We start from the raw sequence: 24,545 nt of genomic DNA on the forward strand, positions 1-24,545 counted from the left end.
AAGAAGAAGAAGAAGAAGAAGAAGAAGAAGAAGAAGAAGAAGAAGAAAAGAGGCCTTGGGGCAGCTAGGTGGTACACTGGATAGAGCATGGGCCTTGGAGTCAGGAGGACCTGAGTTCAAATCTGGACCCAGGTACTTACTAGCTGTGTGACCCTGAGCAAGCCCCTTACCCCCAGTGCCCCCTCCAAAAAAAAAGGCCTTATCATTTGTCACATGACCTGAAGTTCCTTCAAATTCTGAGAGTCTAGGATCGATCACCTAATGATAGCATTCCCAAAATTTCAGACTTCACAGGTATCTTGTGTATTGATAACTGAGTCATCATGAGTTGTTTGAAGGGTAAGGATCATGTAATGCACCCTTTTCCTCCCACCCCTACCTAGCCTCACAGGGTCTAGCACAGAGCTGGATGCATGGATATTAATTGACTCTTTTGATCACCGGGATGCCCAGCCATGATTCCAGTGGACTGGGGATAATCTATGCTACCTAAATCATGACAGGGAAGTCAATGGATCCAAGTGCAGAATTCTATTTTTAACCATTATGTAAAACTTTGTTATGAGAATTTTGTTTTTCTTTCTTTTAACTGGAGTGTGGGAAGAAAAGAAAAATGCTTATTAATTGAAAAATAAAATGAGATAAAAATGATTAACTCAACAACAAAAAGCCAACTTGTTATTGTCACTATGCTGCATTCAAGCTTTCATACCTGCTCATGAAACTCTGCTTCCATGAAATCCTGGGGGTCATCTAGACAGTCATTATCTCCATCTTCCTCTTCTTCAGCCAGTGGGGCTTTAATAAGTGAAGAGTGCCTGGTATTCACATTTTCCTGTATACAGCCCAAGCCTGTCAACCCAGGGGGACTGGTCTCCTCCTGAGAGCAAAGTTTTTCATGGTTTGCTTGCTCTCGGCTTATTCTTGACTCCAGTGGAATTACATCTTTATTCTGAGCCTTGTGCTTTTTGGACATGTCCTTTGACTTTCTAAACCTTTGCTTCCTGAAAGAACTGCTGCAAAATTGCCAAATGGCACGTTTCACAAAATGAAACGCCCTGCGGAACCGATCAAAAGCAAGCTGCAGCTTGGTCTTCCTCACCTCTCCAGCCCCATTCCCTTCTCTTTCTTCTCTGCTGAAGGAGCTGAGCAGCAGGGCAATGAAAAGATTGAGTACCTGAGGAAGAATGAGGGAAAGGTCACCTGACTGGGGCTCCAAGTGGCTGAGGAACAACCCTGAAGGATTTTCCAGGGCAATCTTCCCCAAGGCCCACAAAGGCAGCAAACAGATGGCATTCTATCCCTTCCTAAGCACTCATTTCTTTTCTCTAAAAATATTTCCACTTGTACCCCATGAGGAAAACAAGCAGGGTGACAATAAAAATCAGGCAAATTGGGTCAATGCATCTAAAACCCATGTCAATGAGGTGAGAAAACAGGACCTAGAAAGGTCACACAGTAAATGCTAGAGGGAAACCTTGAAGCTAGGCCTCCTCACGGTTGGTGCCATGTTCTTTCCACAATTCCATGAATAGTGTTTCTGCTGTCACATCCAAAGAAAAGCAGGAAGTGTCATCAATTTCATTCCTGGCCAAGATGCTGATCTGCCATTGTGTGGTTACAGGTGAATTCTCAATTCAGTGGAAAACCCACTGTACTTGCTGTAGCCCACTACCTATTAAACAGAGATATAGGAACCCCTTAATCATCTGTTCTCTTGTGCCTTGGTCTGGAGAGATTTACTGGAAAAGTTTATCAAATTTTAAAGAAGATTACCAATACTATTATACCAGTTATATTGCCAATATTATTCTACCAGTTATATTGCCAATATTACACAATTTATTCTCTAAAACTGGAAAAGCAAGCATTCTATTGAATTACTTCTTTGGGATACATAATTTTAATACTCAAAGTATGAAAAAAACAAAAAATTGAAGAGAACTATAGACCAGCATCATTACTGAATAGCAATTCTAATTATGGAAATGCTAACAAGAGCAATAAAAACTAAAAAAGAAGTTAAAGGTATAAAGATTGGCAAACTGTTCTCCAATGAGATCAAAGAGGAAAAGGGTCCCTATGTACAAAAATACTCATAGCAGGTCATTTTGTGATGGCAAAGAACAGAACTCTAAGAGGATGTTTATTATTTGAGAAATGACGAAACAAATTATGGCATAATTATGTGATTTACTATTATTGTGCCATCGTAAATGATGAAATTGACAGCTCCAAGAAAGTGGGTAAAGCGTCCATGAATGGACACAGAATAAAGTGGGCTGGACCAGAAGAACAACAACATTAGAAGAAAAAAACAGCTTTGAAATATTATCAACCCAGATCAATGCAATGAGAGATCACAATCCCAGAGGCCTAAAGATGAATCATGCTACTCACTTCCTTACAGAGAGGCAATGGCCTCAGGGTACAGAATGAGACGTATGTTTTTTGGACATGACCAATGAGAGAACCATTTCGCTTGACTATGAATATCTGTTACAAAGGTTTTATTCCTTTTTTTTCAGTAGGGGAAAGGGAAAGTGAAACAGAGAAAATGCTTGTAAACTGAAAAAAAAAGTAATAAAAATGAATGTATGAAAATGAAGGTAGACAACAAAGAGACAAAACTACTCCTATTTGCTGATTATATGATGGCTTACTAGAAAATCTTATAGAATTGGAAAAGAAACTCAGCAAAGCAACAGCATACAGAATAAGCTCACAAAATCCTATATTTCTGTGTGGCAGTAATAAAATACAGGTGAAAATAATAAAAAAAGGAACTCGTATTCAAAATAACCACAAAATGCATTAAAAATCTTGAAATCAAGCTACCAAACTCCACTCATCATCAATACAGACACCATTAGAAAATGCTCCTTAAATAAAGAACTGAAATTTCTAGAGGGATAGTTAATGACCAGGGCTAGGTTGTGCCAATAAATAAAAATAATACTTCCTAAATTATAGATTCAATGCAATACCAACCTAACAAGGGTATTTTATTCTTTTTCGGTCATTTTCCAACATGTCCGAATCTTTGTGACCCTATTTGAGGTTTTCTTGGCAGAGATAATAGAGTGGGTTACCATTTCCTTCTCCAGATCATTTTACAGATAAGAAAACTAAGGCAAATAGGGTTAAGTGATTTGCTTAGGGCCACACAGCTAGTGAGTGTCAGAGGTTAAATCTAAACTCGTGAATATGAGTCTTCCTGACTCCAGCCCCAGCACTCTATGTGCACTGTGCTACCTACCTGCCCACATATTTTATATCGCTAGACAAAATAATGATACAATTCATTTGAAGGTACAAAAGATCTAGAATCTCAAGGGAAATCATTTTAAAAGTGGGAACAAAGGAAGGGGGGAATATTGCCTCAGACTTCAAATTATATTATAAAGCAGTAACTATCTAAACTATTTGCTATTGGTTAAAATACAGATAGATCCAATGGGACAGACTAAATAAGGATGGATCAGAAAATATTGAACCGATAAACCAACATTGGACAAATGCAATAACACATACATCTTAGGTAAGACCTCTCTATCGAATAAGAATTCTGGGAAAACTATAAATCAGTTTAGCAAAAATTAGATTTAGACCAATGTCAACATATGACACAATTTACCATGATAAGGTCAAACTGGATCCATGACCTGAATATTAAAGGTCCTATAATAAGTCAAAAACAAGAGGAGATCAGGTACCTTATGCTATGACTAGTTGGTTCTGTTTTCATTTATTTATTTTGCTGGTTGGTTCTTAATAAAACAAGGGACAGAGATGATCACAAAAGATAGAATAGATCATTTCAATTACATGAAATTCAGAATTATACATAAACAAAAATAATATGGGGGCAGCTAGGTGGCACAGTGAATAGAGCACCAGCCCTGGAGTCAGGAGGACCTGAGTTCAAATCCAGCCTCAGACACTTAACACACACACAAAAAAACTAGCCATATGACTTTGGGCAAGTCACTTAACCCCAATTGCCCTACCTTGCCCCCTCCAAAAAGCAAAAACCAATAATAATAATAATAATAATATGACTATGATGAAACATTAAGTAGTCAATTTGGAAAAACAAACTTTGCACTAAACACTTCCAAAATAACTCTAGGTAGCTCGGTCTTGCAGCGGGTGGAGTGCTGGGCTCAGAATTATGGAAAGTTGAGTTTCAATGTTTACAAAGATACTTAATAGCCATGTGCCTCAGACCAAATAATTAAATCTCAGCCTCAGTTTCTTCATCTGTAAAATGTGCCTTTTGTGGTGCCTTGGTTCACACATTCCCATACCAACATGGATATGTTTCTTGATATACCTATCAGTTCTTGGTTAGTCAGACTTAATTCTCCTTTAGAAAGGGGCATTTTACTATTGGCAGCCCAAATGAAACAGTTGGTTAAAAAACAAAACAAAAAAAAAACATTGTTCCAAATTCCCACCAATGTATCCTGAGTTCTGAGGAGAGTGTGTTCAACCTTAGAGGGCTCTTGGGACAAATGGCTAATTCCCAGGTCTTAAAAGTATTTTTTAGTCTTAAAGACATGCCTTTCAGGTACTGAGTAGTCTTTTTCTTGGGGGTTCTTTGTAGAACTGTGAACCCATGTTTAGTCTGTCTTTGGTTCCTGGTGCATAAAATATCATTAGCTTTTCCAGTAACACTGCTAGGGGACCAATGGGAAGACAAGAAGTCCTCCAGATCTCTGGAATTAAGGTCCTTCTCCAGTACAAAGGAGTAGGGCTGAAGAGATCCAGAGATAATGATCAAGGCCTGAGATTTAGTGCCTCCCTACCTCCCCCACCAATCAACTCCTTCTAAGGGAATTAGCCAGGATTCTTTTTCTTCACCACTTGCTAGAATCTCTCCTGAATTCTCCTGAATTTTATATAAGCCCTATAGGCCATGGCCAGGTTTCCTCAGTCAGTCTAAGTATTCTTCCTGGGGAACATGATTCTCAATTACTCAAGATTTTCTTTATACTTGGTCTAAACTGCACCATCAATTACTTTTAAGCTGGTTAAGGAAAAAGGTCAGAAGGCAGCTCTTTTAAATGGAGTAGGGTGATGATGGATTTACTCAATCAGTCTCAACCCTGAGAAGTAAAGCACTCTATAACTTTAAAGTAATACACAAAAATGAGTTATCATCCAAATGAGTTCTATTGTTTAGGGAGGGAAGAAACGAATGCTTTATTATTAATAAAAAATAAAGTAATGATTTTTTCAAATAAAAAATTTCCAAGCAAAATGTAGCTCTAGCTTTTGTACTGTTTCTCTTACTATTAGAGAAACAACTTTTGATAAGCAGCAACGTGATACAGTATCACTGATACAAGCTCCCATACCTATTAGCTGTGTGAACACAGTCAATTCCCTTAGCCTCCCAAAGCCTCAGTTTCTTCATCTGTAGTACTTACCCCACAGTATAGGCACAAGGATCAAATGTGTTTTGCAAGCTATAAAGTTCCAATACATTTCAGTTATCGCTTTTCCAATATTGAAACATGATTGAAAAACAAATTCATTAGTAAAATTAATCATATTTGTAGTATTTGGATTTGATTGGGGAGTCAGCATTTTGGAGTTGGAATTAATTCCAACTTCTATATACTTATTCTGCTAACTTAGTATTCAAAAAAAAAAAAACATGAGTATGAGTTAACCATTGCCCACTTGATAGTAAGTAGAGGAAATGAACAAACTTACCACCAAGTTTCCTATCACCAAGATCAGCAAGAAGACCAGAATGCACAGCACATGATGATGACGAGACTCACGCATACATTCCCACATGTTGTCAATCCATTCACCGCAGAGAATGCGGAACACGACCAGGAAAGAGTGGAAGAAGTCTCCCATGTGCCAACGCCGTTCCCGAATTTTCTCAGACTTGAAAAAAGGTCCAAAAAGCTGCATGCCAACGACTGAGAAGATGAAAACGATGATGGCCAGGACCAGAGTGAGGTTACCCAGGGCGCCCACGGAGTGGCCAATAATCTTAATAAGAGTATTCAATGTTGGCCAGGATTTGGCTAACTTGAAAACTCTCAGCTGAAAGTAAAATGGGAAAGCAAAAAAAAAAAAAGCAAATAAACAACAACAAATTCTATGACTAGCTGGAATTCATTGAGATATATGGCATAACATGCATCTAAATCCATTTCCTTCCAAATTGCTGGCACATTTGGTAGATAAATGAAAAGCGGCGTGGTGTAGGGTACAGAGGACCAGACTCAGAGTCAGGAAGGCCTGAGTTTGAATCCTCGATCTATCACTAACGAACTGTATGATCCAACTTCCCTGAGCCCCAGATTCCTCCCATCTAAAATGAGGATAGTAGTAACGCCTACCTCACAGGGTCAAATGAGATCAGGTATACAAGGGTCATTAGTGAGCCAATAAGCATTTAAGTACTTGCTATGTGCCAGCCACCCCACTAAGTGCTAGAAACACAAAGATGGACAAAAACAGAGTTTCTGCTGTCCAGGAGGTCACATCCTCAAGGAGGAAATGATACGCAAATATCTGGGGACACACAAAACATATACAGAGTAGATGAGGCAAACTCAGAGGGCAAAGCAGAGGCAGGAAGATAGGCCTCCTGCGGAAGGTGGTCAGTGAGTTCAGTCTTGAAATAAATCAGGGAGACTAAGAGGCAGAAGTGAGGGAGCAAAGAATGTCAGGCAGAAGGGACATTCAGGACAAAGGTATGGATGCGGGAAATGAAACACTGTGTCCAAGGACAGGCAAGTGGGCCACTGCTGCTGGATTATAGGGGGGGAGGTCTATCATATGTAAGAAGACTGGAAAAGTGAGAAGTGGTCAATATCAAGGTCATTAAAAACCAAACAGGACTTTTTGTTTGATCTTATTGGTAATAGGGAGCTACTGAAGGTCACTGGAATCAAAGAGGGGGAGTATGACATTGTCACATCAACCTCTAGAAACATCACCTTGACAGCTTACTGGAGGATGAATTAGAGTGGAGAGAGCCTTAAGGCAAGGAGGTTAATTAGAAAGCTTTTGTGATCATCCAATGAAGAGATAATAAGGGCCTGAATGAGGCCCATGTCTCTGTAAATGGAGTGAAGGGGGTGTATATGAAGGATGCTGTGAAGGAACAAGCAATAAGACTGGGCCACAGACTGGGTCTTTGGGGTGACTTCCAGGGAAAAGTAAAGGAAGACATGCAACCTGAAGGTCTGGGGGCCTGGGACGGTGGTGGCGCCCTTGCTAATAATAAGAGAATTCCAAAGAGGTGAGAGTTTGGAGGGAAAGATGATAACTTGTGTGTTTAAGAGGTCTATGGAATGCCCAATGTAAGATGTCCAAAAGACAACTGGAATGGACTTTACAAATCATGAAGCCATTCCTGGGATTAAACAATGGATTTTCCCCAGTTTTAGCCACCACACACCTGGGGATGTAATCAGATAGACAAGTGGTATTGCTGTTCTAACTGCTGTCTTTAGCCAGAGTAGTCCTGATGATAACCTGACCACTTGGTGATCAGGACTCGAGTGTGTTGTCTGGTAGTATGACCTCCTCTTTTTTCCCCAGTGTGGACCTTGGTATTTTTACTTCTTTATTTTTCCAACATATTCTATCAACTTTATGTCTTTTAATGAAATTTTTAATATTTTGATTGTTGGAACATGAAATGCTTCATTGAGTGGGAGGCTATAACAGTGGAGTTCCGAACATGCTGCCCGAGAAAGTGGAAATGGACCAAAGGGAACCAAGATGAGAAAAGCAGCGGGACCAGAATGAGTCCATGGACCAGAGAGGAGGTCAGGACTGCAGACGAGATGGAGGGACTTCAAAAAGGGGAAGATACAGAGTAATGAGGAACTTCTTATTACTTTTTTAAAAAGGTGAATGAGAAAATATTAGTAGCCTAAATGCCAGCTTTACCAGAGGGATAAATCTACTCATGGATAAAGAACACAGGGTCATAGATCTAGAACAAAAAGTCATTTCGGTGCCATCTGGTCCAACTATATCATTTTAGTCATGGAGAAACTGAGGCCCAAGGAGCTTAATAATAAAAGCTACCATTTGTATGGTGCTTTAAGATTTACAAAGCATTTAAAGATTCTCTCATTTTATCCCCATAACAACACTGTGAGATAAATGCTATTATTATTCCCATTTTTAGATGGGGAAACTGAGGGAGGCAGCAGTTAAGTATCTCACACAGAGCTAGTGAAATGTTTGAGGTGAGATTGAACTCAGTTCTTTCTTACTCTAAGGGCAACACTTTTCCCACTCTTCCACCTCGCTTCACCTTGTCAAATTAAGTGACTTGCCAATGTTACCATGGCATCATGGCAGGATACAGAGCTAATGCTTGGTCCACTGGACCAGGGATAGGGAACCTACTACCTTGAGGCCACATATGACCTTCTAGATTTGTAAGTGTGGCCTTTTACTTAATCCAAATTTTACAGAACTCAGATTTGTCAAAAGGCCACACTTAAGGATCTAGAAGGTCACATGTGGCCTCAAGGTCACAGGTGCCCCACCACTGCCCTGGACCATGACTGGGGCACTGAGAGGATGGACAGGTGATGTTTCAGAGCAGACCAATCTTTATAGTCACATGAGTCATCAGCCCTGAGGGTAAGTGGAAGAATCGTGGCCCTATTTTCTGATGAAATTTGGCCCCAGATAGACTGCAGGACTCACGCCAAGTAATGAGGAAATAAGATCTGGTCGTGGAGTAGATCCACAGGGAGGGCAAATGAGGAAAACTTGAACAACACTTACATTTTGAGCCTACATGACTGAGAAGATGGTAGTTCACTTGGTATCAATAAGGAAGTTCAGAAGAAGGGATAATTTTAGGGGAAAAGTAATAAGTTCTACTTTGGAAGTATTGGGTCAGGGGTGTCTCTTAGACATCTAGTTTGAAATATCCAATAGGTAATTGGTGATTAGGGACTGGAGCTATGGCGTAGTGGATGGGGTGCTGAACTTAGGGATAAAGAAGGCCTTGTATCAAATCCTTCCGTCAGCACATAGTTGTGTGACCACGAGCAAATAATTTAGTATCTCTGAACCACAGCTTCCTTACCTGTAAAGCAAGGATCATAACATCTCCTGTTGTGAAAATCAAATGAAGTTAGGTGTGTAAAGAACTAGGCAAATGCCAATAATTCATGTTACATAAATAACACTATTAACTATTAAATAACTCTTTTGTTTGCATGTCATTAATAAACTTCTATGTTTCTTTCTCTGACAGTGCAACGCTTTATAATGGGTGTGGGGGTCCATCTGAGGAGATGGGAGCCAAATTCTAATATTCCCTGGGTAGAATTCTGGGTAGGGACAAAAAACCATAGAGATTATTATTTGGAGAGGCTCCCTCAAGATTGAACCCAGTCCATCTGTCCAAAGAAAGAGTCTATGACTCCTCTGATACACGAATCACACTTTCAGACAACAGATTGATATTAATGCAACAAAACCAAATGGTGCCTTACCAGTCTTAAGGAACGTAATAGTGACAAATTTGATACACCCACAGTTAAGATTATTTCCATAAGACTCAGAACAACAATAATGCTGTCAAAAATGTTCCAGGGACGGAGAAAATAATAGTATGGATCCAAGGCAATGATTTTGAAGAACATTTCTGTGACAAAAATTCCAGTAAAAACCTACAGAAAGAGAATAGAAGGAAAGGGTTGCCTCTATTTTGAGGACGTAGAATGACCTGAAGAAATTGAAATCAGTGCACAGCTCAACAAAACTAAGGCTGAAGTTGATGTGATACCCTCAAAATCCAAAGACAGGAGCATTCCTCATTAAAGTAGATGGGCTGATGTACAAAATACAATATAATCCTTGACTCAGTGGATTAAGTGCTGGGCCTGGAGTCGGGAAAACCTGGGTTCAAATCTGGCCTCAGTCACTTACTAACTGTGTAATTTTGTCTGTTTATTAACAACCCTTCTAATTTTCTATAATATTCTTGCTATAAACATGCTTCTTACTACCAATGTTTTCCATGAAGATTCCTCTCTGCTGTGTCCCTCCCTTAACCCTTGCTGACTATACTCTGCTAGCCCAGACCACCAAAGTGGGAACTGGGTTCTCCCTACTTCCCACCAAGACTCTATAAAAGAGTAATAGCTTTGAAATTCTTTTAAAGTTCTTAAAACTGGAGTATCTACAAGAAACTGAGACATTGCCTCACCAAGTGGCTTCAGACTATGGGGAAGGTAGGGTGATCCTGGAGACAACAGCAGGCTGAAGAGTACTGGCCTTCAATTTTTTTCCTCCAAATTAATCTGTACTGGTTTCTTTCCATTCTCCTGTCCATCATTGCTGGTTTTGTTGCATTTGGGGGCTTTTTTATTTGTTAATTCGTGTGGTATAAAGAAGGGCCCATCTCCTTCCTCCAGCTCTGAAGTTTCTTTCTTGACTGGTGTCCAGTTTTGCATTTATACTCACTACATTTCATTTTACTAGAGGTGACCCATCATTCTGGCTACTGTGGTCTTTTCAGATCCTGATTATCATCACAGAAGTTCCCAGTCCCTCCCAACTTCACATCATCTGAATATCTGACAAACAAATTCTATGCTATCATTCAAGTCATCACTAAGATATTTGAACAGCACAGAATGTGGTAGAGAGGTGGAGGCCAAGTGGTTAACAAAACACTGCTCTCCAGTAGTATGGACCCATTAGTGACTATTATAGTCTAGTGACTCTGAGTTTTCAAAGGGTATGGACCCATTAATGACCATTACAGTCTAGTGACTCTGAGTTTTCAAAGGGTGTGCCAGCAGAGTTAAGCTGAAAAGCCTTTGAGCATAGGCCCAGTTATGGGCTATGTGTCAATTTTCGGAAGACAAGCCTCGCCAAGCTCAGAGAAGCTTATCGACAGACAATTATCCAATGATGTTTTTGTTTTTGTTTTTCAGATCAATTCACAAACACTGCTACAGTACAGAAAGATTGCAAGGCAGTACAATGGAGAGAATGTTGGAGTCAGGAAGACCCAAGTCAAATCCTGCTCCAGATACTTACTATCTGTGTGACCCTGGACCAACCAGTCCCTTAGCATCTCTGGGGCTCAGTTTCCTCATGGGCATAATAATAGCACCCACTTCACAGGCTTATTGTGAAGATCAAATGAGATTACACATGGAAAGTGCTTTGCAAATCTTAAAGCACCATCAAATTCTTGCTGTTATTATTGTTGTAATTATAATTATTATCTTTACAACTATTAATGAAAGGAATGATAAAATCATGGGACCTGAGACTATTGAAGTATATAAGGTTAATAAATCTGGGTCTGTTCTCATCATCTGTAGCTCAGTAAAAATTGATATAGCTTATCTCGAGGCACACTGTGACTCCTTAGCCTTCCAGTATTAAATTGCTTTTTCTATTTCTATTTCTTCAGGGATCCTGACACCTCTTCCCAGTGATTGCAAACCTGGCTTTAGCTATCTCTTTTTTATGGTTTACCCATAAAATGGACACTATTCTAGATTTCAGATGATAGCTCCCAGTACTTCTAAGGCAATGAAGAATAGTGGAATGACCAGAGGACTTTGATGCTGCCTCTGTCACATCCTAGTTGAGAAAAATTTAAATTATGCTGTATCATTTCAAGAACAATTCTACTTTGTAACTGATCCTATTCCGCATTTTGTCAAAGCCCATTTCTCAATTTAGCTCAAAATATAGTCTCTCCCTGGGTCCCTGGCTTTGTTGAGGTTGCCCGGTGACCCCCTTTATAAACAGCTATACAAATCACTGTTAATAAATAATTAAGTTGTTGGGAAAGAAAACATTCCTCAGTTTGCCTCAATTTCGTTTTACTCACTTATGACTTGTGCACAATTCTGGTCCTCAGCTTCTTTATCTATAAATCTATTTTAAAAAATCTTCATGTATAAATCTATTTAAAAAAAAAACACCTTATACTATCTGTGTCTCAGGATTACTGTTACCCAAGTACTTTGGAAACCTCAAAGTGACAGAGAAAGAGAAGCCATAAAAAGATCATGTCCGCACGCACATAATTTCCTGTGTTCAGCATTTTCTTAAAGTTGTCATCCATTTTGTGATGCTCCATTGCCATGAATACAGTGTTGACAATGATGCAAATGGTGATAACCAGGTCAGCAAAGGGATCCGTGATAATTAGTTCCACAATCCTTTTAATGCGTAGCCACAGGGGACAACACTCCCAAATGCAGTATTTGGAGACAAAGTTGCTCTGACAGGGAAGATATTTCTGTTGTGACTTTTCGTATTCTAAAAAGAGAGAAAAATATCAGTTAAGTAACTGACAACAAAACTAAAGAGAAGGTCAGGTTGGGGCATATTTGGAACATAGTTCCAGACTTTCAAGACAAACTGAGAGATGGGGGGAGGAGGGAGACCTGGAAGAAGCAGAGAGAAAACACATCAAAAGCATGTCGAATCTCTGCTGTTGCTTGACATGGAAGGGGACAGAAACAAGTGGAAAAACCACTCACCCTGCATAGTGATGGTGACAATGCTGACGGCGCTCAGGGCACGTTGCCTCTGAAAGGTGTCGCCGTGGTCATCCCAATAATCCACAGACAGATTCTGGGAGAGGCGCTTCGTTTGGTTCAATAGCTGCTGCTGTAGTACAATGACACAAGACTATGAGCTTGCTGAGAACAAAGGTCACATCCAGTCAACACTGAACTCCTAATCTATGGGAGCCTCAGGAGAGACAAGGCAGCCATGGTGTCAGGCAAAGAGTTTGCCTTTGTACATTTAATAAATTAGATGAGGGATTGGGTTTGGTCAGCTTGGTGTCTGGTTTATCTATTTCACTAGAGGGAGAGGAAGAGGCAGTGGGGAAGGAGGGAGAGACATCCAGATGTCTAAGTCAAATTATACATACATATTTATGTGTGTATATGTATGTATACACACATATAGGATGTATATATTACACATATATGCATACAGATACATATATGTACATATATACATGGGGCAGCTAGATAACTCAATGGATAGAGCACTGGGCCTAAAGTCAGGAAGACTTGGGTTCAAATCCAGCCTCAGACACTCACTAGCTGTGTGACCCTGGGCAAAGTACTTAACCTCTGCTTTCTTCAATCCACTGGAGAAGGAAATGGCAAACCAGTGTCTTTGCCAAGAAAACCCCATGGACAGTATGGCCCACGGGGTCACAAAGAGTTGGACTTGCCTGAATGACTGAACAACAACAATATATTTGTTTGTGGATATGTGGATGTGAATATGTGCATGTAAGTAGGTGTATATACAAACACACATATGTATATATCTATATCTAATGTCTGCCTACCTATATCATTAATCACTTAAAATATTTGGGTCATTTTCTGCATGCTCTCTAAAACACTCAGCTACACAGAATGATTGAAGATTCCAATGACTGCAGTTTCACCATACTCATAATCTGTACATGAGAGATCTCTCTCTTTGTGATTCATTATAGAAGGGGAAAGTTATAATAATAATATTTGTGCAGCACTTTCATGTTTGCAAAGCACTCAATATTCATTATCTCACTTGACCCTAATTATGACCTAGTGAAGTAAACACTAAAGACATGATCACCCCCATTTTACAGATGAGGAAACTGAAGGTCAAAAAGATCATGACGGGCCATTTGGCCAGATACTAAGGAAAGGGAATTTTCTATTAGACTTCTGGGTCTTCTCCAATGGCTTTCAAGTGATACCTTGAGAATTTAAGAAACTTGGAACCAATGAAACAATGATTCAACAGCAAAAAAAAAAAAAAAGTATCATCTCCCACGAAGATGAAGACAGAGTCCAAACTGAAGACTGGGCCTCTCTCAGCTCCTGTGGGGTTCAGTTGCCATCTAGATGCAAATAACTGATGTGTTATATATACACATATTTATATATACATGTATATGGATACACATATATGTACATGCATGTGTGTATATGTATGTGTGCATATACTCATGTACAAGATAGTAAGTTCTGTTTTAGACATACTGAGTTTGAGAATACCACTTGGATACATCAAATGGAAAATCCTAAAGAGATCCCAAACTCATGTATATATAAGTGTATGTATATGTGTATTGTGCATATACACACATAAGTACATGTGCACACCTGTGTGTGTACTTATAAATACATAAATTGTATATGTTTGTTTAAATACAGATCCTTGCTCTCTCTCCTGAGCTCCAGTCCTACTCTAGCAGCCACCTTCTGGACGTCTCAAGCTGGATGCCCCAAAGACATCTCAAAAGCAGCACATCCAAAACAAAACTCACTATTTTCACCCCAAATCCTGCCCTACCTTCAACTTTCCTGTTAATGTCAAAGGTATCACCATCCTCCTTGTCTCTCGGGTTCTCAGCCTAGATGTCACTTTTGACTTCTCACTCACATTCACCTGACATACTCAATCTCTCTTATATGTCCCCTTTCTACTAACAAAGCCGCCACCCAGGTGCAAGCCCTTCTTACCTCGTGCCTGCACCTACACAGCAGCCTCCCAGGTGCAAGCCTTTCTTACCTCATTCCTGCACCTTCACAGCAGCCTCCCAGGTGCAAGCCCTTCTTACCTCGTGCCTGCACCTTCACAGCAGCCTCCCAGGTGCAAGCCTTTCTTACCTCATTCCTGCACCTTCACAGCAGCCTCCCAGGTGCAAGCCCTTCTTACCTCATGCCTGAACCTTCACAGCAGCCTCCCTCCCCCCTTACGCTCATTCTTCACTCAGCTGCCAAAGTGATTTCCCTAAAGTGCGCATCTGACCCTCCACGCCTGAACAGCGACCATGTCCCGCCTCCTACCCTGGTTGTTGCTGAGTCATTTTTCCCATGACCTCATTTGGGGCTTTCTCGTGGCAAAGTTACTGGAGTGGTTTGCCAATTTCCTTCTCATTTTACAGATGAGGAAACTGAAGCCAAGAGGGTGAAGTGACTTGCCCAGGGTCATAGAGCTAGGAAGTATCTGAGTCCAGATTTGAACTTAGGAAAAGAATCTTCCTGATCCCAGGCCCAGAGTTCTATCTGCTGCACCACCTAGCTGGCCCCTATCCCATCAACGTCATGAACTCCAAGGTCTCCCTAGTACCTCCAGGATCAAATCTAAAATCCTTTGGCTTTTAAAACCCTTCCCCACCTGGCCTCTTCCTGCCTTTCCAGGCTTCTTCTATTTGGTGCTCTGTACGTATTCTCTGATGGAGCTACACTGGCATTTTTGCTAGTCCTCACATGCAGCTTTCTGTCTAGCTTTCTGTCTGCGTTGGCTGTCCATCATACCTCGACTGCTTTTCCTCCTCACTTCTGCCTCTTGGCTTCTTTAGACTCCTCTACTGGAACCTCACTGTCTACACAAGACCATTCTCTGGCCACTTTTCTCTCCACCCACTCTCCCCTGCCCATGCCTTGCCTCTCTGGTTACCTTTCATTTACACTATTCTATAAATCACTGTTTGTATGTTGTCTCCTCCCATTAGAATGGGAGTTTCTTGAGGGCAGGGATCATGTTTTTTGCTTTCTCTGTATCCCCAGTGCTTAGTACACTGCCCACCAGGCACGTAGCACCCAATAATTGCTTTGGGACCGACTGAATTCCTCCTTCCCCAACTGACAACACATGTGGTGACCATCCTCCCTTCCCCCTCAGTGAGAAGTGACTGACTGGGGCGTCTCCTAGATCACAGCTGGTCCATCGCCTTACCTTTGTTTGGATTCCTTCATCAGGATCAGATAGTGGTGCTTGGTCTCGCCCAGAATTGCCCACAAGGAAAGATTTCCTTCTCTTGTTGCTGAACAGGCTTTTCTTTTGGCAAGAAATGGATGATGTTTCAAGAGAACTGAGTGAACTCCTATCAATTCCCATAGCAACTAGAGTCTGAAAACGTAAAAAACAATCCATTGAGTCACGACCCTCTCCTTCCACCAACACCCCCAACCCAGCTGACTCTCAGTGATCTCACCTCCCTCTGAATTCTCTGAGGAGTGTGTACTTACCTGCCCATACTTCCCCACCGTGAACACCTGTCCTAACATCCTCTGATATTATGATTTATCTTCCTTTATTATAATCAAAAGAATCTGTGATTTCAATGAATTAGACATTCTCTTCAGTAATACAGACCACAACCTAGTCATGTTTATCCATTTTCTATGCCGAGTCTTATGTTCATTAAAGGCATGAGTTAATTTTCTATACATTTTTATGTAACATGTACCTCATTGTAGTGTAAAAAGGTGACTGCATATATGCCTGAGTGAGAACGAGCTCTTAAAGGTCCTCCAAAGATGAAAGGTTTCAAGGACTGACCCCATAAAGCTGATATGCCAGGTCCAGCCTTGGTCAGTGAGGAGAGACTCATTCCCAGAGAGCTGACCAATACAGGAGAAACATTTTAGGCCACATTGTCTCAAGGAAACATCTAGAATGTGGATGCATTGGGATTTGCCTTAGCAGCGGAGGTATTTACACAAATAAAACAAGAGACCCTTCAGATATCAGAGGGAGAGGTCCTGCAGCTCTCCCAGGCCCTGCCTCCAGCTAGGCAGAGCTCATTCCCCCTTAGTTAGCACAATAATTGCACAAGCAGGCCCAGATGACTACAGAGAACCAAAATGGGACCAGGAGCTTTAGGGAACCCACCAAAGGACAATGCTTGTTCCTAACCCTGAAGGAGTACAAAGTCATTGCAGAGCAAAATCCTAACAACATGAAACTTTTTTTCCCAAAAGTAATTGGTTGCTGGAGCACTTTATATACTACTGGTAAGGGTAAAAGGGTACATAATCCCTCTAGCAACACAGCAGCAGTCCAAGAAGGGATAGAGTTGGCACCACTGGTCTTCTCTACCAAATCCCAATGAATCTGTGGCTGCTGATCTGAATCTAGGTTTTATAGCCACTGACCACAGAGAAACTATTGAGAAGATAAAACCAAGCCACATGACCCTAGCACTTGAAGACAAAATTCCTCAGGACTTTGTTTCTTCCTCAGAGAAGGCAGAAATGTGCTCAGGGGTCACTTCCCTAGTGGGCCTCCCAGTTGCACATAAGCCCTACCCTGCTTTCCAGTCACCCTCACCCACAGTGGTGTGAGAATATGGCGAGTTCCTTGGTCACCCACACCCCAGCCACAACACCCTGAGCACTGGCTCCCAGTGCCTTCTGGGATGCACCCCTCCAGGATGTGAACAGCACTCCCGGGGTCTTCCTCCTCCTTGTTCGCCCACACCCCAGAGGCACTCACCTCCTGCTCCTGCTTTAGCAGCTCCACAGCCTCTCTGAACATTTTCTCTTTGGCTTCTGTCTCCGCTGCCACATTTCTGTTCTGTTCTTCGTAAGACATGGTGACAACAGCCAAGGTCAGGTTGATCAAGTAAAAAGAGCCCAGGAAGATGACGACCACAAAAAAGACCACAGCCAATGGCCCAGCAGCTCGAAGGGTCTGCACAGAGCACATTGAAAGCAAGATCTTTGAAGGGATCCTTAGAGGCGTTCAAGTCAATGCAGCTCTGTGCAGAGCGCTGTTCTTGGTGCTGACTGGTTCTTGTCCTCAGTGAGCAGATTGTCTATGGTCTAGTGCTTGCACCTACACAGAACAATTACAGTGCCAGCTAAATAGCATCTAAATGCATCAGAAAGACAGTAATAAACAAGAAGAAGATGATGATGATGATAGCCAACATTTATATAGTGCCTACTCTGTGCTTATGAAGATGTTTTAAAAAGCAGAGAAAGGTCATTTCTGATGGAAGGAATGAGGAAAGTCTTCATGGAAGAGGTATTGCTGAATAGGAATTGAAAGAATAATCTATTTCAACAACTTATGGGGAAGAAGGGGTCATTCCAAGTAGAGGTGGAAGGATATGCAAAGACAATAAAACTTGGGGGCTTGTATCACATGACATAACAAGCAATTTGGCCAGTGAGGCTAGAAGCACATGGTATGTGCAAGGGAATGGTATGAAATCAGACTGGAAAGGTGAAGCGATGCCATGGCATGGGGGAGGCCCTGACTGCCAAGCAATGCAATTTAGACTTTATAGAATTGGCAAGATGAAGCCATTTAAAGGTTTTGTACCCAAAAAAAGTGACTTGACCAAATGTGTGAATAATAAAAATGCGTCTAACAGCAATGAGATAGAGACTGTCTAGACAGGTAGCAATGGGAGTGGGTGGAGGTGGAGCATATAACAGGGATACTACTAGGTAATGGGAATAGGGACAAGTAGATGGATAAAAGCCATTCTGAAGGTAGAGTCAGGGTGTTTATTAAGTGAATGTGGTGAGGGCAATGAAGGAGAGTAGAATCAAAATTGACACCAAAGTTTGAAACACAGGAAATGGCTGAGTGATGGTATTCATGACAAAAACAATGAAATGAGAAGGAAGAAAAGCATATTTAAGGGAGAAAAGAATAAGTTCACTTTGGAACAGGTTAGATTGAATGATCTAACCCAGGTCCTCATGGAGAAGTGGACATCCAACCTCAGAAGGAATTTAATTCAATTAAACAATATTTGCTAAACACCTAAAATATGCAGGACACTAGAGTAAGAAGGGGAATGATGTTTTGTCATATTGTGACATGTTAATAGGTATCACTAAGTCAGAATGCAAGAATTTTTTCTCTTCCAGTAAAAAAAATTTATATTTACATTCATTTCTAAATTTTATTTTTAATTTTGAACTTAAGCACCAAAAAAGTAATTATCTGCAGATACATAACAGAACACAAAAAGTGAGTTACATACGAAATCATTTCACACAACTTTATTCCACATATTGTTTTCTTTAAAAAAATTTTTTTCAATTCACAAAAATCCATTTTCTTTCCCTCTAACTCATCCTTTTAAAAATCATTTTCAAGAGCTTCTTACAGTAAACTTCAGATCTATTTTCTGGAAATTTATAGGGAGCAAGATTATAAAAGAAATCTCTACTTGGTTTCCCAAGGGCTGAGCCAAGTCTCTCTTCAGATGAGATCATGGCAGCTGATCTAGCTACCTTCTTGTTGCTTGCTAAAGGAGAAGTTTAAAACCAGCCTAGTCAATAAACAAGCATTTTTATCAAGTGCTTTCCATGTACCAGGCACTGTGTTTAAGCAATACAAGCAAAAAGAAAGACAATCCTGTCCTCAAGGTGCATACTTTCTAATAGAGCACATAAAATAAGAGCTGAAAATCTAGGGACACAGTGGAGTCTAGAGAATAAGAGAGAGCCGTTCTGGGTCCTTCCTCAAAGTGGAACTGTGGCAAGAACTCACCAATGGGAGATGGGACCCACAGGAAGCAAGTGAGGAGGCAGCAAAGGTAGAGTGGTGCAGTCCATGGCATTATCAGAATTTGGTCCAAGCTTCTTGGCTTGGAGGAAAAACTAAATGGGCCAGAAAACCAAAACTGAGAAGAGCCCTGGTCAGGACACTAGGAGACAAAAACAAAACTCTTCTGAAAGGATTTGAAAATCTTTAGAAAATGGCTGGCTCTTTCTTAAAGAAAATGTGGATGGATCATTTTATGAAAAGCCATAGGTGAGGTGACCAATGAAAAGGAAGTCAATTGAGAGTCAATCTAAAAGAGGGATTCTTAATCTCCAAGCTCCCTCATCCACAAGATCCCCTCCTTAATGCTTTCAAACATTCTCAGGTCTTCCCAGTCTTTTAAAAAAAAACCTGGGGTGGCCAGGTAACACAGTGAGTAAGAACACAGGCCCCAGAGTCAGAATGACCTGGGATCGAATCTAGGCTCAGACACTTAGCACCACACCCAGAAATAACTGGCTGTGTAACCTTGAGCAAGTTACTTAACCCCAATTGCTTATTTTAAAAAAAACCTTTACTAGAGAATGCCATACCTTCAAACCATCTCAGTACCCTGTACACTGTATTTAATGAACACCTGTTGATTTATTGACTAAATGTGGTGTCTGTAGGTGAGAAAGTAGAAAGTATCCAGAAGTAAGAGATTCTCAGTGTTGTGAAATGCCTCAGAGATAAATTCTCAGATTGTTTAACAGCAATTTACAAGCCCTTCCCAAGGGTAATTTGGACTTTAAAAGAGCAGTGAAAATTTTGCAATCTTTAACCTGAAAGATTGAATAAAGTAGGTATTACTTAACTTCTAGGTACTGTGTTTTTTTTTATTTAGGGGGGCAGGGGATGCTTGGGTGGGAGTAAAGAGAGACAGTTGTTTGAGGGCAAGGGGAACTTTGACATCCTCCAAGAAAGCCACTCATTCAAAGTAGCCTCCCCTTGCCTGCCTAGCTCAAGGGGCAATACTAAATAACAAATTTAAAGATAATTCAGGTATATAGAAATGTCATTTTAAACTTGACATGAAGAAACTAGGTGAAGCCCAAGTATTTCCAACCCAAGTTCAACAGGACACCTGATACCTGCTGATAAAGGCGTTCCCAGGAATCTTGAGTCATCACACGGAACATGCTGAGAAAGGCCCAACCAAAATTGTCAAAGTTTGTAAAATTATAATCAGGACTCATCTTAGTTTTACAGCAAAAAAAACCAGGGCAACATGAACTACAGAGGAAACAAAAGGGAAGAGAGAAAACATTATGTAGCTCACAGGACAGTTTTCCTGGACAACAGTTGGTTTTTTCATCATCACACTGAATATGTGGAGAGTGAACAAATCTGGTCATGAAAATCCCTGAGCGATGGCTCCATCTAGCCCCCTTTTTTCCAGTGTGCCCAATCCCTCGAGGGTCCTGAGAGGAGTCCTGCTCTTTCAAGAAGTCCTCGTCCTTCATGCTTGGACTTCCTGTGATCCTCATTTCCTCACCAATGGGGTCTCCAACATTCAGACTAACCTGCACACCACAAGCAGATGAATTTCCCTAAAATCCTCTTGGTTTTGTCAGTTCTTCCCCAGAAGAACCTCTGGTGGGCTATGGCTACAGGACTCCCTTCCCTCTCCTTGGAATCTACGTTCAGGGTTTCTAGAGTTAATGCTCCACCTTTGCCATCAAAACCAGGGGAGTAACTAATGTTGGGATTTTCATGACAGGCTGCACAGGACGACAGCACCTTGACAAAATGGCACAATATTTGGGGGGAAGTGGGCCCTTAAATTCTAAGCCATAGGCCAACCTTGCCAAGAGCTCAGCATGGAAAAGAGAGAACACAAGTCTCCTAGGGCTCCTTTCACGGCCCCACACAATCCTCTTACAATGCAATCAATGAATGTAAGAGCAGTTGGCTGAGAAAGTTAGCAGGCCAAGTCACTGGGGAGAGCCACAAGTAACTATGGGTTTCTATTTTAGCAGCGGGAAAGGACAAGGGAACTGTTTCAGCAACTTTCAAGAGATCCATCATGTTTATGTCTCTAACACAGATGAATAGTAATCCCATGTGCATCGATCTGCAAGTACTTCTCCCTGCTAGAAGAGAAGGTGGGCTGGGCAGCAGGATGGGTGATAAGGTTCCCTGGAGCAAATGAGAGAAAATTACTTGAAAGAAATAGAAGTGATCACAGCGCCAAGGCAGGAGGGTCTCTGAGTGACTCGAGCCATCAAACAGGTCTTTCTAACAGTCTGGACTCTGAGAAAGAAGCAGTTGGCCTCGTTGGTTCCATGAGAGGATGAGAAGAGTAATAATGAGCATCTATGCCACCTTAAGTCTTTCAAAGCACTTAACATATTATCTATTTAATCATCATAACAACCCTGGGAGGCAGGTGTTCTTATCATCCCTACTTTACAGCTGAAGAAACCAAGGCCCAGGAAGTGAAGGGACATGCCCAGAACTTGTACAGATGTTGAGTATCTGAGGATTCACAGTCGGTTGCCTGGCCCCAAATCTGATGTATGCCCTATGCCACCAGACTGCCTAGATAAAGGGGAACCCCGGATGACACCAACTCCAAGGACATCTTTCCAGGGAAAAAAATATGGCAAGGTATTCAATGGAATGTACATTCCTTCAGGGGGGAAGGGAGTATCCTGCCTTTGGCACCTCCCAGCACCAAGCTTAGAGGCCAGAGAGGTGACAAACAGGTTCTGGAGCCCAACCAGGGAGACCCACTGACCACCACCTTGATCAGCACGCTACCATGTCATGCACCACCCTCACCCTCTTCCCAGAGGCAGGGAGCAGGCAAGCCAAGCCTAGCACCCTCACTCCATGCCTCTCCCAGTGCTCTGAGCAAAGAAATAAAAACCCTGTGGCAGAGCCATGAGACTATGGGCTCCTGGAGGCTTTTTGCCTCTTTTGTATCCCCAAAACTCAGTACAGCGCCTAACACATATTAGGCGCTAACAAATACTGACTGACTGAGCGTTCTAATCCATGTACCACTTTCTGCTCTCCCTACTTATTATTCTCACTATCCTGTCATTTAACTCCAAGCCTCCCTGAAGACAATGACCCACCCGTGCCCAACCTCAACCTGAGAGAACACCTATTCTCTCCTAACCTTTCCCCCAACCATGTTTTGCTCTGACTCTGCCCATTCTGGGTGAATTTATAGTGAAATTTTAAGAATACAAAAAAAATCAATACAAAAAATCAAGAAAAAAAAGGCAAAATAATGAAACAGCAAATCATTTTTGCAGCTTTGAGGTTGATGAGTTGGTAGTCTAAAGAGTCCCTTTCCTCAATAAGCATTTATTCTATCAGGAGAAATAATTTGTGTATATATAAGTATATACTTATATGTACACATACATACGTGTACACACATATGCATATGTGTACGTGAATATGTGTCTAAATGTGTGTCTATATACATATAGTACCCTCAACCCCCAACATCAACCTGGGGAGCAAACTCAATGGAAATGCAGTCTGAACTTGCTTCTGTATGGTCTACAGCCACAGCCACTGAGGATCCAAGAAAGAAGGTTATTATCCCCAAAGTCCTTGGCTACGCTAAATGGTTTGACATCAGAAACTGATGTCAATTTACCAGTGGAGATGGCAATAAAGAAGTGGCATTAACATCTGCCTTTCCTTGCATCCTAAAGACCTTAAGACCTTTCCACATGACTTCAGGTGAACCTTTCCTTGTGTGTAGTCTTCTCCAATGATTTCTTCATGCATGTGCATATCATAAGTGCATATATACATATATATGCATACATGCATACATACAAAATATGTAAAATGTAACTTGAAAGTGAAGGCCCCAGCAGCTGGAGAAGACAGGAAAGGCCTCCCATAGGAAGTATCCTAAGCAGATCCCTGCAGAAAACCAAGGATTCTAGTTCAACAGGTCCAGGAGACAGTAGGTGATGGGGCCCTAGAGCTCCAGAGACCAGAGATGGGTAGATAGGTGTAAAATCCAACAACAGGGAGATAATGAAACCCAAGGGAGTTATTAAAGTGACTGAGACAGCAGAGAGTTAAAATACCAGAATATCTAGATGGGTAAAAGAGAAGACGAAAAGCTCCCCTGCTATTATGCATCCAAAGACATCAGAAAAATGGGCATGACATAACTAATGTATTGTTTATATCTCTACAACACTTGAATATTCACTCTATTAATTAAAAATGTTACCAAGTTTGGAGTGTTTCTTTTAAATATGGAAACCCAGTGTTAACAAAGAATACTACAACTTGGATCCTCCAAATAATTTTGAACTCAGCAAATAAGCTTCATTTAGATGAATAGAGTAGACACTGCCACAGTGGGTAAAGCACCAGACTTGGAGCCAAGAAGACTCATCTTTCTGAGTTCAAATCTGACCTCAGACACTTACTGGCTGTACTGTAGCCCTAGGCAAGTCACTTAACTCTATTTGCCTCAGTGTCCTCATCTATGAAATGAGCTGGAAAAGGAAATGGTAAATCACTCCAGTATCTCTGCCAAGAAAACCCCAAATGGGGTCCCAGAGAGTCAGACACACCTGAAATGACTGAGTAACAACAGATTAAGAAACTAAGTTAAGTTTCATGGAATGTTGTGCCAGAAATTAATTCCATTTCATAAACACTTATCAAGTACCAACTAGATGTGGGGTGATGGGACTGCTAGGGCAAAAATAGAACAGACTCCACCCAAAAACAATTTGTATTCTAATGTGAGATGCAACAGGCTTAGAAATAAGTGTGACACATGGCAATTTAAGGGGGAGGGGGAGAGAGAGAGAGGAGAGGAAAGGACAGAGACAGACAGAGAGATACAAAAAAAAGAGAGAGACAGAGCGGGAGAAGGGAAAGAAGAGGGAGGGAAAGGGAGAGGAGGAAAGGGAGGAGGGAGAGAGGAGAAGAGAGGAAGAGAGAGAAGAGGAAAGGAAGGAGAGAGAAACAGAGACAGACAGAGAGGGAGAGAGAGACAGAGAAAGAGAAAGAGAGAGACAGAGACAGAGAGAAGAGAGAGACATAGAGGAGAGGGAGAGGGAGAGAGAGAGAGGTTGCTAACAACTCCGGAGCAAAGACAGCTTCATTATATACAATCCAACCCAGAGGGCTCACAGACACAGCCTAACACCTTATGATGCCACTCCTCCTCTTTGCCATACATAGCATAGGAGCCAAACACCAGGTGA

The 24,545-nt window shown here is 41.3% G+C and overlaps 1 protein-coding gene across 1 annotated transcript in view; it reads right to left on the minus strand.

The window, feature by feature from the left end:
- SCN11A (sodium voltage-gated channel alpha subunit 11) overlaps window positions 1-24,545 on the minus strand; it is a 131,540-nt gene that overhangs the window by 68,226 nt on the left and 38,769 nt on the right. Inside the window, exons 8-15 of the mRNA XM_069084573.1 lie at window positions 20,433-20,574; window positions 17,287-17,484; window positions 15,745-15,918; window positions 12,528-12,657; window positions 12,065-12,303; window positions 9,507-9,683; window positions 5,725-6,069; window positions 713-1,177 (exon numbers count right to left, since the gene is read on the minus strand). Of these exons, the coding sequence (XP_068940674.1) occupies window positions 713-1,177; window positions 5,725-6,069; window positions 9,507-9,683; window positions 12,065-12,303; window positions 12,528-12,657; window positions 15,745-15,918; window positions 17,287-17,484; window positions 20,433-20,574 (1,870 nt within the window). The remainder of the gene's footprint in view (window positions 1-712; window positions 1,178-5,724; window positions 6,070-9,506; window positions 9,684-12,064; window positions 12,304-12,527; window positions 12,658-15,744; window positions 15,919-17,286; window positions 17,485-20,432; window positions 20,575-24,545) is intronic.

Source organism: Petaurus breviceps, unplaced genomic scaffold (genome assembly GCF_028583685.1).
Source record: "Petaurus breviceps papuanus isolate PSGF00001 unplaced genomic scaffold, PetGlider_PUasm1.0 174, whole genome shotgun sequence".
NCBI classification, from domain to species: domain Eukaryota; kingdom Metazoa; phylum Chordata; class Mammalia; order Diprotodontia; family Petauridae; genus Petaurus; species Petaurus breviceps.